The following is a 13,263-nucleotide window of genomic DNA, read 5'->3' on the forward strand; positions in this document are numbered from 1 at the left end:
CAATTGTCAGATTGCCACATCAAACTAGCTGCTTATGCAGATGACATTTTGCTCTTTGTCTCCAACCCCTCCGTTTCCATTCCTGCCTTTCTCAGTGAAGTTCGTGCCTATTCACAAATATCTGGCTATAAACTCAATCACGACAAATGCGAGATCCTTCCCCTGACTAAATTCACTTTCAAACCCGATTTCGCCGCCTCTAATTTCACGTGGAAACCTTCCAATATCAAGTACTTGGGAATGCATATTACCCCTCTCATCCCAGATACGGTTTCTCTGTGCATGTCCAAATGCATTCAGAAATTAACAGATCTCACATCCAAGTGGCATCCCCTTTACCTATCCTGGTGGGGTCGCCTTGACACTATAAAAATGATGTTGTCTCCCATCGTTCTCTACACCCTCTCAAATATTCCGGTCCCTATCCCCTCCAAATTTTTCAAAAAGATCAACTCCATTCTAATGTCCTTTCTCTGGAATAAAAAGAAGCCAAGAATGTCTTTAGTTCGTCTGATTCGTCCTAAAACTGAAGGTGGGGTTAATTTTCCTGACTTCCCAGCCTACCACAAGGCGTTCCAATTGAGGCAAGCTTCTTTGTGGCTACAAGATCCTGAGACCTCATCCCCTCTATGGACCAAATTTGAACGCCTCCTTCTTTCTCCCTTCTCCTTTGCTGAATACCTCTCCTTCTCCCGTAAACCCACTTCTATCTCTACTCCGATTCACAAGTTTACCACTAAATTACTCCTCTCTTCCACTCACTTACCTCCTATTACCATTGCTGCTTTCCTCTCCTCCCCCATATGGCATAACACGTCTTTACTCATACGTGCCAGACCCTTCTTCTGGAAAACTTGGCATTCTCGAGGTCTTCAATGGATCTCCCAACTCTTTTCTCAATCCTCTTTCTTATCTTTTGACATCCTTTGCTCCCTTTATGACCTACCCACTTCCTTTGCACGCCAATATCAGTTGCTTAAAGATGCAGTCCTAACGAAATGCATTGACCTTTCTCAGTCCTGCCCTCCTCCTCCTTCATCCACTCCCACTTCCACACTCCATTCCTTCTTACGCACTTCACCAAAAGCTGCTGCTATTTACAAGTATCTTCACGCTGTTGAGACTCCAAGACCTAAATCTAAAGTGGAGGAGTCCTGGGAGCATGATCTATCTGTTTCTTGGCCGGTTTCCTTCTGGGACAAACTCTGGACCAAACTTCGCAAATCCTCCAGAGCAGCAACACTCACTCAGACCCTGTTTTTTATTTACAATAGACTCCTCTTCACACCCTATGACCTTCACAAACGCTTTTCTAATACTCCCCACACTTGCTGGTCTTGTTCGTCACCACAAGCTAATTTATTTCATATGTTATTTTTATGCATTCATGTTCGTAACTTTTGGCTACAGGTCTGGGCTCAAATTAATTTAATTTTCCACACTACTATTCCTTTTTCCCACACGCATGTTTTTATGGGAAGCCTCTCCCCTTGCTGGGATGACGTTGATCTAAAGCCTCAGATTGTTGACCTATTACTTGCCGCTGCCTTCCAACAAATAACAGTCAATTGGAAAGACTTCTCCAAAATTTCCTTCAAGGCGTGGTGGTTTAATGTATGCCACAACCACAGACTCGACACTGCTTATGTTTTCCCGGCTTTTATGGCCACTAAACGTATGGACTTATGGACTCCCGTTACACTTTATTTGGACTCATGTAGTAAACGCTTGTTTCACCCTCTGCCTCCACAACAGGAAGTTCCTAAACCGCCTTAACCGCCCGATACATTCCACTTATCCTCCATTGTAACATTTTGTTTTAATTCTTTCCAATGTTTTCATGCTTTTTATATTTCATGCTTAACATATATTCTCTTTGTTTTTTCCCTTTCTCCTATATTGTACTTAGATTTCTTTTATTATACTGCTTGCTTTTGTATGATCGTTTTATTCTGCTCAGAGTTATTACCTTGATATCTCATTGTACTCTGTTTTGACACCTGGTTTTCTCTTTTATTATCATCAAATAAAATTTTCTTGAACTTAAATAAATATTGAGTGTCAAACATTTTAAACAATTATTACAATTTCTGTTTTTTAGTATTGAAAACGTAGACATCAAGCAAGCCAATATAAGGTAAAGGAATCACTGCTATAAACAATACATTTTCTAAAATGATTATGTACTTTGATTGTGAAAGACGGAGACCGTAAGATTTTTAAATTTAAGGACAAATGTAGAGCGAGTATACCCGAGAGCAGCGGAATAGCTCAAGGTTCAAAATCAGGTTACTTTGGTAATCTGTACTGTGTAGCAAGTAGAGAAATACGCATTTCTGTTTGAGGTATGGATATGGAAGAGTGTCAATCAAAGGGTATTTATTGATTTCATAATCAAAATTGATGTCCAATAAAATTAGAAATTTTAAAGTTAATTTAGTATATGTGATGACAACATAATATTACTTACTTGTGGTAGGAGACTGGATGGCTGTTAAAAAAAGATCAAAGAGGTAAAGAAAGTCGATCAGTAAAAGCGCTCCATTTTGAAGTTTGCTACGCAACTCATTTACAACAGAAATTAATTGAACAGAAAGAAATATCTGTTGTATTTGCCACTGCGGTCAGTGGTTAACCATGACCTATTCTAAATTTGCTGACAATAACAAGAGTATTGGATGACATCACAAGAATAATGATTGTCTATGTTAAGTAAACCTGATTAAAACAGAGGGTTTAAGGTATTACAAGATGCAACTCAAAATGATTTTTGAAAATAATTTTGATAGGTGCAGTGACAAACTCATAAGATTTATGAACATAGCTTTAGGTACAATTTAGAGAAACAAATAATATGATTATGATGAAGCCGTATACTTAGATATACTGAATAATAAATATGCTTGTGAACATACTTAATTTACATGTTGATAGGGGGGTGGTGTCTTTTGATGGGCGTAAATGTGAAAATAAAATCTAGCATTTATTACATTAATTAATTTGAAACACCTTAAACTAATATGTTTTTAATAATGTAGCTCATCAAAAGTCGGACATAAACTATATGAACATAATATGAATATATGAGATGGTTTTATGAACTAACCAAACCTATTATGGTTTTCTGGGAAACTGCAATTAAAGTGTATGAAGAAAATTTACATGTAATGATATTCTTTGTATATTTGACATTCTGAAAACCTCATAAGTTTTTGTATTTTATTTGGTCAATAAAACCAGCACCGATAAATATGTAAATCCTACATAGGTGAGAATATATTGTTTATATGCTATTATGCTAAAACGGAATGTTTCAAACTGAATTTAAAGGGTGCTGCTTTTCAGATAATTGAGTGGTATGGTCATAATGTGATGACAAGGCTGGAAGGTTTCTTAATAAAATACATAAAAGCAGTCATTGTGTGTTGCTCCATGCAGTACCGCATAGATGTAACTGTTTCACTTTTAGGTGGCAGTATGCTGTCAATTGCACAATGGTTGAGCAGAAATAGCGCTCCTCTCCCTGTAGGCGCCGTGACTCGCTCCTCTCTCACGAGCTGAGTGGTCGCTCCCAGTGTATCTGGTATCGTAGCGCTGAATTGCCTCGTGCTGTTTCAATATTGCCATTTAATTCTGCCTACTGTGTGCTGGTTTACCGCTTTGATTAAATTGCGCTCTGTGTATGCTATTGTGCTGTTTAAAGTCTGCTAGCGCGTTTACCTCTAGTTTGCTCCCCCCTCCGCCTCCATTTTGTTTGTTGTTGTCCTCGTGTGCCCGCCCCGCCTCCCAGCTGAGACGCCCTCCCACTGAGCAGAAATAGCGCTCCTCTCCCTGTAGGCGCCGTGACTCGCTCCTCTCTCACGAGCTGAGTGGTCGCTCCCAGTGTATCTGGTATCGTAGCGCTGCATTGCCTCGTGCTGTTTCAATATTGCCATTTAATTCTGCCTACTGTGTGCTGGTTTACCGCTTTGATTAAATTGCGCTCTGTGTATGCTATTGTGCTGTTTAAAGTCTGCTAGCGCGTTTACCTCTAGTTTGCTCCCCCCTCCGCCTCCATTTTGTTTGTTGTTGTCCTCGTGTGCCCGCCCCGCCTCCCAGCTGAGACGCCCTCCCACTGAGCAGAAATAGCGCTCCTCTCCCTGTAGGCGCCGTGACTCGCTCCTCTCTCACGAGCTGAGTGGTCGCTCCCAGTGTATCTGGTATCGTAGCGCTGCATTGCCTCGTGCTGTTTCAATATTGCCATTTAATTCTGCCTACTGTGTGCTGGTTTACCGCTTTGATTAAATTGCGCTCTGTGTATGCTATTGTGCTGTTTAAAGTCTGCTAGCGCGTTTACCTCTAGTTTGCTCCCCCCTCCGCCTCCATTTTGTTTGTTGTTGTCCTCGTGTGCCCGCCCCGCCTCCCAGCTGAGACGCCCTCCCACTGTTCAGAAATAGCGCTCCTCTCCCTGTAGGCGCTGTGACTCGCTCCTCTCTCACGAGCTGAGTGGTCGCTCCCAGTGTATCTGGTATCGTAGCGCTGCATTGCCTCGTGCTGTTTCAATATTGCCATTTAATTCTGCCTACTGTGTGCTGGTTTACCGCTTTGATTAAATTGCGCTCTGTGTATGCTATTGTGCTGTTTAAAGTCTGCTAGCGCGTTTACCTCTAGTTTGCTCCCCCCTCCGCCTCCATTTTGTTTGTTGTTGTCCTCGTGTGCCCGCCCCGCCTCCCAGCTGAGACGCCCTCGCCCCTCCCCCTCCACTCTCCATATATGACAGTAGTTCCCGCGCGCAGCGTTCACGCGCAGCGACCGCGCCCCATTCGCGCCGAAGGTGCGCCAAAGGTAAGCCCGTCTACGCCCGTCCGCGCCTGGACCGCGCCCAGCGCCAGACCCCCTGCCCCTCGCAATGCCCAGCCCGCCCGCATTTCTTACGACTCCTCCACCCTCCTAGCCCTCAACCCCGGCCGCTCCCCCAACTGCGTCCAAGCCGCTCCTGGACATACCCATGGACCTTTCTCCTGCTACTCCTGCAAATTCATCGGCTCCGTCAACAACTCCGCTACGATCACACCTCAGATTCCCGACCCCAACCACCTACAATGCATCCTGCTCAACACCCGATCGGTCCACACGCACGCCACTGACCTATGGAATCTACTAGACACCATCTCTCCAGACGTCGCCTTCCTAACAGAAACATGGATGAACGCCTCCTCCGCCCCAGACATCACCATTGCCATCCCTGAAGACTATAAGATCACACGCAAGGACCGCACCGGCCACACAGGAGGAGGAATCGCTATCGTCCATAAGAAATCCATCCACATCTCAACCAGCTCTGACGCCAATCTCGCCAACTCTGAACACCTTCACTTCCAGATCCACATCGACCCCAAGACCACACTCAGAGGCACCCTCCTTTACAGACCACCAGGACCCCGCGCAAAATTCAGTGAAGACATCACGGACTTCATCACTCCACACGCGCTCCCCTCCAAAGATTACATCCTACTGGGAGACCTCAACTTTCATCTTGAAAAGAACAACGACCGCAACACCATCACCCTCTTGGACAACCTCGCCAACCTTGGACTTAAACAACTGGTCACCTCCCCCACCCACATCGCAGGTCACACACTCGACCCTATCTTCACCTCCAGCAACCATGTCTCCTTCAGCCACACTACGGATCTCCTCTGGACTGACCACAGCTGCGTTCACTTCACTTACAACAAGCCGAAACCCATCAACCACCCCCAACCAACTCTGCAAAGAAACTGGAACAAAATCACCATCGACCAGATCTCCTCATCGCTCCTTCTAAACACCCCAGCCCACTCTTCTAACCCAGACCAAGCCGCCACCAACTTCACCCTATGGTTATCCAACAGCGCCGACATCCTAGCACCACTGAAAAAACGTCAAAGCAAACCTGGCAGCAAGAAGGCCTCATGGTTCAACGATGATCTTAAGAAGTCCAAGAAATTCTGCCGCTCCCTTGAAAAAGCCTGGAAAAAAGACCCAACCACTAGCACCAAGGACGCCTTCAAAAACGCCACCCGCATACACCACCAACTAATCCGAAAGGCCAAGAAAACAGCATTCAAGGATCGACTAGATAACAACGCCCACAACAGCAAGGAACTTTTCAACATCGTCAAGGAATTCACCAATCCCTCGGCCAACTCCAACGACATCACCCCATCTCAAGCCCTCTGCGACTCCCTAGCCTCATTCTTCCACAACAAAATTGCAGACATCCACAACAGCTTCGACAACCAACCCGGCGACCAACCCACCCAACCATATGCTGACCTTTCACCCCCCTTGAACACCCTTAACGAATGGAACCCAATCTCCACTGAGGACACCATCCGCCTGATGAACTCCATCCACTCAGGATCCCCCACAGACCCATGTCCTCACCACATCTTCAACAAAGCAGACTCCGTCATAGCACCGCACCTCCGAGACGTCATCAACTGCTCCTTCAACTCCGCCACCTTCCCGGAAAGCTGGAAACACGCTGAACTCAGCGCCCTTCTGAAAAAACCCACAGCGGACCCCACCGAACTCAAAAATTACCGCCCCATCTCGCTCCTTCCTTTCCCGGCCAAAGTCATCGAGAAAGCTGTCAACAACCAGCTCGCCGCTTTCCTCGAAGCCAATAAATCCCTCGACTCCTCACAGTCTGGCTTCCGAGCAAAACACAGCACTGAGACCGCCCTCATCGCAGCAACAGACGACATTCGAACTCTACTGGACAATGGAGACACAGTCGCCCTCATCCTCCTCGACCTCTCTGCAGCCTTCGACACAGTCTGCCACAGCACCCTTTTACAACGCCTCAGAAACATCGGAATACAAGGAAAAGCACTTGAATGGATCACCTCGTTCCTCACAGGAAGAACCCAGAGAGTCCGCCTTCCACCTTTCAAGTCCGAGGCCACTGAAGTCATCTGCGGCGTACCACAAGGATCCTCACTCAGTCCCACCCTCTTCAACGTATACATGAGCCCCCTCGCGGCCATCGCACGCCAACACAATCTCAACATCATCTCCTACGCGGATGACACTCAACTGATCCTTTCACTCACCAATGACCCCAGCACCGCCAAAACTAACCTACACGAAGGAATGAAAGAAGTTGCCGAATGGATGAAACACAGCCGTCTGAAACTGAACTCAGACAAAACAGAAGTCCTCATCTTAGGTACCTCCCCCTCTGCATGGGACGACTCCTGGTGGCCGGAAGCCCTTGGAAAAGCACCCACCCCGACAGACCACGCACGGAACCTAGGTGTTATCCTGGATTCTTCACTTTCAATGAACAGACAAGTCAACGCCGTCTCCTCATCCTGCTTCAAAATTCTTCGCATGCTCAAAAAAACATTTCGCTGGATCCCCACCGAAACCAGAAAAACAGTCACCCATGCCCTGGTCACGAGCCGATTGGACTACGGAAACACCCTCTACGCAGGTACTACCGCTAAACTCCAGAAAAAACTCCAACGCATCCAGAACGCTTCAGCCAGGCTCATATTAGACATCCCGCGTAACGAACACATCTCTGGTCACCTGAAAAACCTCCACTGGCTACCCGTCAATAAGAGGATCACTTTCCGGCTTCTAACCCACGCACACAAAGCACTCTACGAAATCGGACCAGAATGCCTGAACTCACGACTTTCCTTTTACACCCCCTCCCGCCAACTACGATCTTCAAACCAAGCCCTCGCCACTGTACCTCGTATCAACAAGACCACCATGGGAGGTAGATCCTTCTCTTACCTGGCAGCTAAAACATGGAACTCACTTCCCACCTACCTTCGCCTTACCCAGAACCACCTAACATTCAGAAAGCAACTTAAAACATGGATATTTGACAAGTAATCCTCCTCCCCTCCCTAAGCGCCTTGAGACCCTCTGGGTATGTAGTGCGCTATATAAATTCTTTGACTTGACTTGACTTGACTTGATGGGCAGGTAGTCTGTGGAACCAGTGCAGTTTCAATGCCAGCTGCTGATGCTGTCCTACAGCCTTCCTCGATTGGCATTGTGATCATATTTGTCTGATTGATATATAATGGTAAATTAAAGACTTTATCACATCAAATAATTACTAAAACATACTTAAATGTGTGTGGTAAGCAGAGTCTCAGCAAGTTAATCCAAGCATATTCATTTGAAAGTACTATTAATTTGCCAATCCATCTCTTATTCATAAACCCCGTACATGTTTATATTTTTTAAGGCTGACTATGATTTTAGGGAGTTGTTTCTTAATCTGCAGTGTAGCTTCAGTTCAGAGGAAACAAAATAGAATGCACCATTCATTGAGGACCCTTGGATTTGCAGTCTATAGTGCATTTATCCCTGATGTCTCACGTTAATAAAACGTTTTCTTCAATGTTTCCTTCTTTTTAGTGGCCCTACCACCCACAAAAACTTGAATTTTAGATTCGTTTAACTTAAATAACCCATAGGAAGGCATAAAAAATAATTGTGTTGACCTCGGCTTTCTCCTGGAGGTACTTAACACCTAGACTCAGTTAATGGTTGTGTAGCCGCACCAAAGAATGTAATACAAATAAATAGAAGGATCTGAAGGTAAGACTTGCATCCATGTTTGATAGAGTGTTTTCTTATTAGGTGCCCAAACAGAAGTGTTGACACCCCCTCTCTGTAGTTATCTAGCACTCTATCACTCTTTCCTACTTCAGAGACACACTGAAAGCACTACTGTTTTACGTTAGATGAAAAACAGTAATGATTTCAGTGTGATGGAGTGCTGGATAACTAGAGGGAGTGAGCGTCAAGAGTGATAGAGTGCCAGATAACCAGAAGAAGGGAATGTCAAGAGTGATCATTGGATAACTAGGGAATGTTAATACTCAGATGGCTCATATAGTATAGTGTGCTATGTAACAACAATGACCTACACCACCCACACACTAGAACAGAATAAAATATGGTGTGGTATCATCTTAAACAACATCCCTTCCAACACATTTTTAATATAAAGTATTTATGAAGTCTCAGGAGAGGAGCCTGGGTGTCCCCGTGACCGGTTGCTAATGGACTATTGGTCACACGTTATGTAATAGAATGTTATAGATAGTATAACTCACTTGTCTGTTACACTTTGTTGTCTACACAGTTAGGACGAAGACAGCACTGAATCTACAAACAGAAGAAAAACTGAACAAACTGGCTTACACGTGCTATTGTATTTTAGCATTTATATGTTTATTTGGCTCATCTTATTTCCCTGGTTTTCAATCAATTCTCCATATTCTGAGAGATATTTCTGGTGATCTCATTCCCATTTGTTTTAAAGTTCCGTAGTACACCCCACAGTCACAATACTGAGAGCACTTTACTGACGCAATATACTATCAAATTAGTGATCTTGTAATTAATGTGATATGCAGATTTTTGTTTGCATTAAGTAAGATATTTACATTAAAGTTAAAGCAAATTAAGTGGCAAGACACTTTACAGGTTGGAGCACAAATTGCATAATTTTACGATGCCTTCACTGTGATAGGTTTGTCATGAAAGCAAATTGGCCCGGTAAATAATCAATTAAAGAAAATATCCTTCAGTGGACACCTTATGTGTTTATGTAATTACACGTTTCCTGATATAGTACAAACAATCATTGGCGAAGCCAAGAGGTCTAGCTTCTAACAAAATGCCTCTCCACTGATTTGTGAGTTTGTGTGTGTGATGTGGATGGGCAAGTGGGTGACTACATGAATGAGTGAACAGATGGATGAACAGCAATGCAGGCCTCTTTCTCTGAAACGTTTTTCGGTTATAGCTGCTTTATTGCCATTTGGACAGCGCTTCATGCCCTGCTGCCGGTTTCTAGTGCAATAGCCACGTGCACTGGCATCACCAATGACAGTGATCGTTTTTTATTTCAATGTAAGGATGAAAGGCAGATAATGCATTCTATGTTCAACCAGCTGTAGGGAGCTTGTTTTGCTGTATTTTAGTTTTACGAAATAGCTGTGGTTCTCTTGACCAAAGACATATTAAAAATAATACCCATGTGTTCAGGCAACTATTTCAAAGTAATTTTTGATGCACTGTCAAACCGATTGTGTAATCAGATGTAAGTGGCGCTAATGTAAATGGCGTTTAAGTATGTCTGGGTTTTTTAAAGACTATGTGTCATACTTTTTTCAATAGGGATAATGGAGCACACATGGTGTACATTTTCCTGGCGAATACAACAATGCCATATTAAGTACAGTCAGAGATTCAGGATTTAATATCACAGGCATCTAGCCCGTATTGCCATCCACTTGTGTCACAGGAAAGGAATCAAAAATACAAGTTTGGGTACCCTTAAATGAGGCAGGTAGGAGTGGGTGGCTAAAAATGGATCAATGTGTCAACTTCAGGAGCCACTATGTCATTGAACACCTGCCTTCATCATCATTTTGCCTTCACAGAGGTATAGTGAAGGCTTCAAAGTAAATAACTTCATGCAGTTTCACAAATGACTAATGGCTTAAGACTGTGTCAGACAGCAGCTGTAGAGGGCACCCTCTTTCTCTGTTTCAATTGTTGATTATTTTATCCTCAAAACGCTATGAATGTCTACTTCCTCATTAACAAAACAATCCCATTCGACTATAATTGTCACTGCCAGATTAAGATGTCTGTCTGATGACCCCTACAGTTATAGGGTGTGATTTAAAGATGGCAACAGCTTATTAAAGCTCCTGCCAGTCCCTCCTGCCCAAGGACACATCAGCTCACAGGGACAATTGGAATCGCAATTGGAGTCAAAACACAAGTAGTTGCCAGACTGAAACCTGGATTTCTATAAACATCTGTTCTGCATATGAAATGCACGCTGCTGCTACAAGCGCTACATTTGCATTGTAAACTTGAACAGTAAAGCCATTAAAAGAGCTTTGTACAAAGGAACTGCGTTGAAACACTTGTATTTTCATTAAAAAGCTTAAAGCGTTCAAAAGAAGCAGTAGTCGAAGTGCATAAAGAAAAGTATGGGAAATGTGAGTACAATGTGGACACGGTCAGTCAGTTTTCGGGGCCGGGTCAGAGATGTGGCTAAAATGAACACAATGCTCTGTAACTATTTTGCTGGCCTTTTACCTACACGAAACAGAAACAAAATGTAATATACAATCTTAAGTGAAAAAAATAATGCAGCATAAATGTATCTATGGGAACTGCGTTTTTCTGGTAGGCCAGTTTGGTTGGTTAATGTGGTAGTCTGGTTATACCTACAGTATTCTGAAATTGTCACTGATTTGAATACTAGTAGGTGCCCAGGGGAAATAGTGACATTCATTTATAGTGCTAAGAGGCCCCAGTATGTTATAGAACGTATTGTGAATATGTCATTAGTTTAGATTTTGTTTCAATGTTTTCAATGCTTTCAAAAGTTATGTTTTTAGTAATTCCGTGATTTTATCTTGTGCAAACATTTTTATAGGTTTCCGTTAAAATGACACATTCCAGATTTTATCAATTAAAGCGTATACTGGCTCCCAACCAGGATTTAGATTTGTCAATTAACCAATTGCACAGGTAGCAAGAACCCTGTAAAGAAGGGTTGTTTCTTCTTAAGCTGCCTCTCTCTTCTCTCACTTCACAGTAAGAGGAGTCCCTTCTTCTCCTCTTTCAACCTCTGGCAACTAAACCCTTCAGGAATGCTAGTTTTTTAAAATAAGAGTATGGGCACAGTTTTGATAAATAAAGCTTTAGAACGCCGTTCCCCTGTTCCCCAGCCCACTTTGACCTTTGCAAAGAAGTACCTGCCAGTCATGTAATTTCTCATGAACTGGCTTGAATATCACATCTTTGCCCACTCGTATCTAGATTTACGGGCTGATGGGTTTTTTATTAAAATACTAACTTTTTTTCCAAAACTCCAAAATCTGACTACCGTGGGCTCCTGGTCTTGTGGTTGCTGGTATAGCTTATATAAAACAGCCATACGTACTATCATTCCAAACATACCTAATACCTAGATTCTCTCACATCTCAACAGCAGTGAGTTCCAAACTGAAACCCTCACCACAGTATCAACATCAATGTTTTCAGGCATCACAAGTTCCTTCCCCAACATTACACTCGTACTAGCAAAGGATGAAGTCAGTCCTCCCAATGTGTTTACTTCAAAGAGCAAACTTTGCAATAACAAAGATCCTTATGCACTATCTGAAAAAGACATTGAGGACCTACTTAGAGACTATGACACTGAAAAGGTTTACAAAGCCAACAAAGAAGGCACAATAATTCTTACAGTTGAGTAGGGAGAGAACAATACAGTCTAGCCCATAAAAGACATAAACCATAACTTTTTGTTATAAAACCTCGCACCTGCCTGAAGTAACACATGCTAAAGTCCCCAATAAAGTGTCTCCTACATAAATGTGGACCTGCTGTAAAATACAGCATAAGAATAGCGGATATAATTCCAACACACAACCTAAATTACATTTTTCTAACAGAAAACTGGCTAACTGAAAAACTACAACCAACCTTAGAATTCCTGATTTTCTCAAGGTTAAGGCATTATAAGTCTAGGTAGAAGAAATAAAATAGGTGGAAGAGCCATAACACAAGAATTCCACTAAATGCAGACACCTATTGAAAGATTAATTCTCAACTTTGAAAGGTCTGTCCATAAAGTTGAATGACCCAAATTCTTTTGAACGTCACCTCATCTACCAACGCCCTTGCTGAACAATCTTTGCAGAACGGATATTTGAACTTTTAACTGGCAGTGAGATCAAGGCAGACAACAATATTTTTCTTGGAGATTTCAACCTGCACAAGGACACAACAATATCACAAAATTATGAACATCTTCCACCTATATGGAAGTCTCCGTGCTGGACCTTTTCATACAACAAAAGGGAAGAACAACTCCATATTGCTAGTAGACTGGTCAGAACACTCACTCATCCTTTTGACAATGCATGGAATGACCAGTGACTTGATTAAAACCATCACCAGGACCAGTCTTCTGCCCCACTATTCTTTCTTCTTTTGGAAAGATTTAATTTGTGTGTGACACCATACTGACAGAACCTTATCAACTCATCTTTGATAGAAGGATCCATCCAAGAACGCCTAAAATTAGGACTGGTCATACTGCTTCTACAAAACAAACCAGGGTGTGGATTTAGAGGATCTAAATAACTTTGTTTCTGTTGCTAATCTACCTTTCCAAAATCTACTTCAACTGTTTCTGGAATAAAATGAGCGGCTGGCCAACTACACTTTATC

The 13,263-nt window shown here is 43.0% G+C and overlaps 1 protein-coding gene across 1 annotated transcript in view; it reads right to left on the bottom strand.

Moving 5' to 3' along the window:
- The window catches only part of CRYBG1 (crystallin beta-gamma domain containing 1), a 1,049,447-nt gene that overhangs the window by 870,372 nt on the left and 165,812 nt on the right, over nucleotides 1-13,263 (bottom strand). Inside the window, exon 2 of the mRNA XM_078648430.1 lies at nucleotides 2,471-2,491. Within this exon, the coding sequence (XP_078504556.1) occupies nucleotides 2,471-2,491 (21 nt within the window). The remainder of the gene's footprint in view (nucleotides 1-2,470; nucleotides 2,492-13,263) is intronic.

This window comes from Lissotriton helveticus, chromosome 6 (assembly GCF_964261635.1).
Source record: "Lissotriton helveticus chromosome 6, aLisHel1.1, whole genome shotgun sequence".
Taxonomy (NCBI): domain Eukaryota; kingdom Metazoa; phylum Chordata; class Amphibia; order Caudata; family Salamandridae; genus Lissotriton; species Lissotriton helveticus.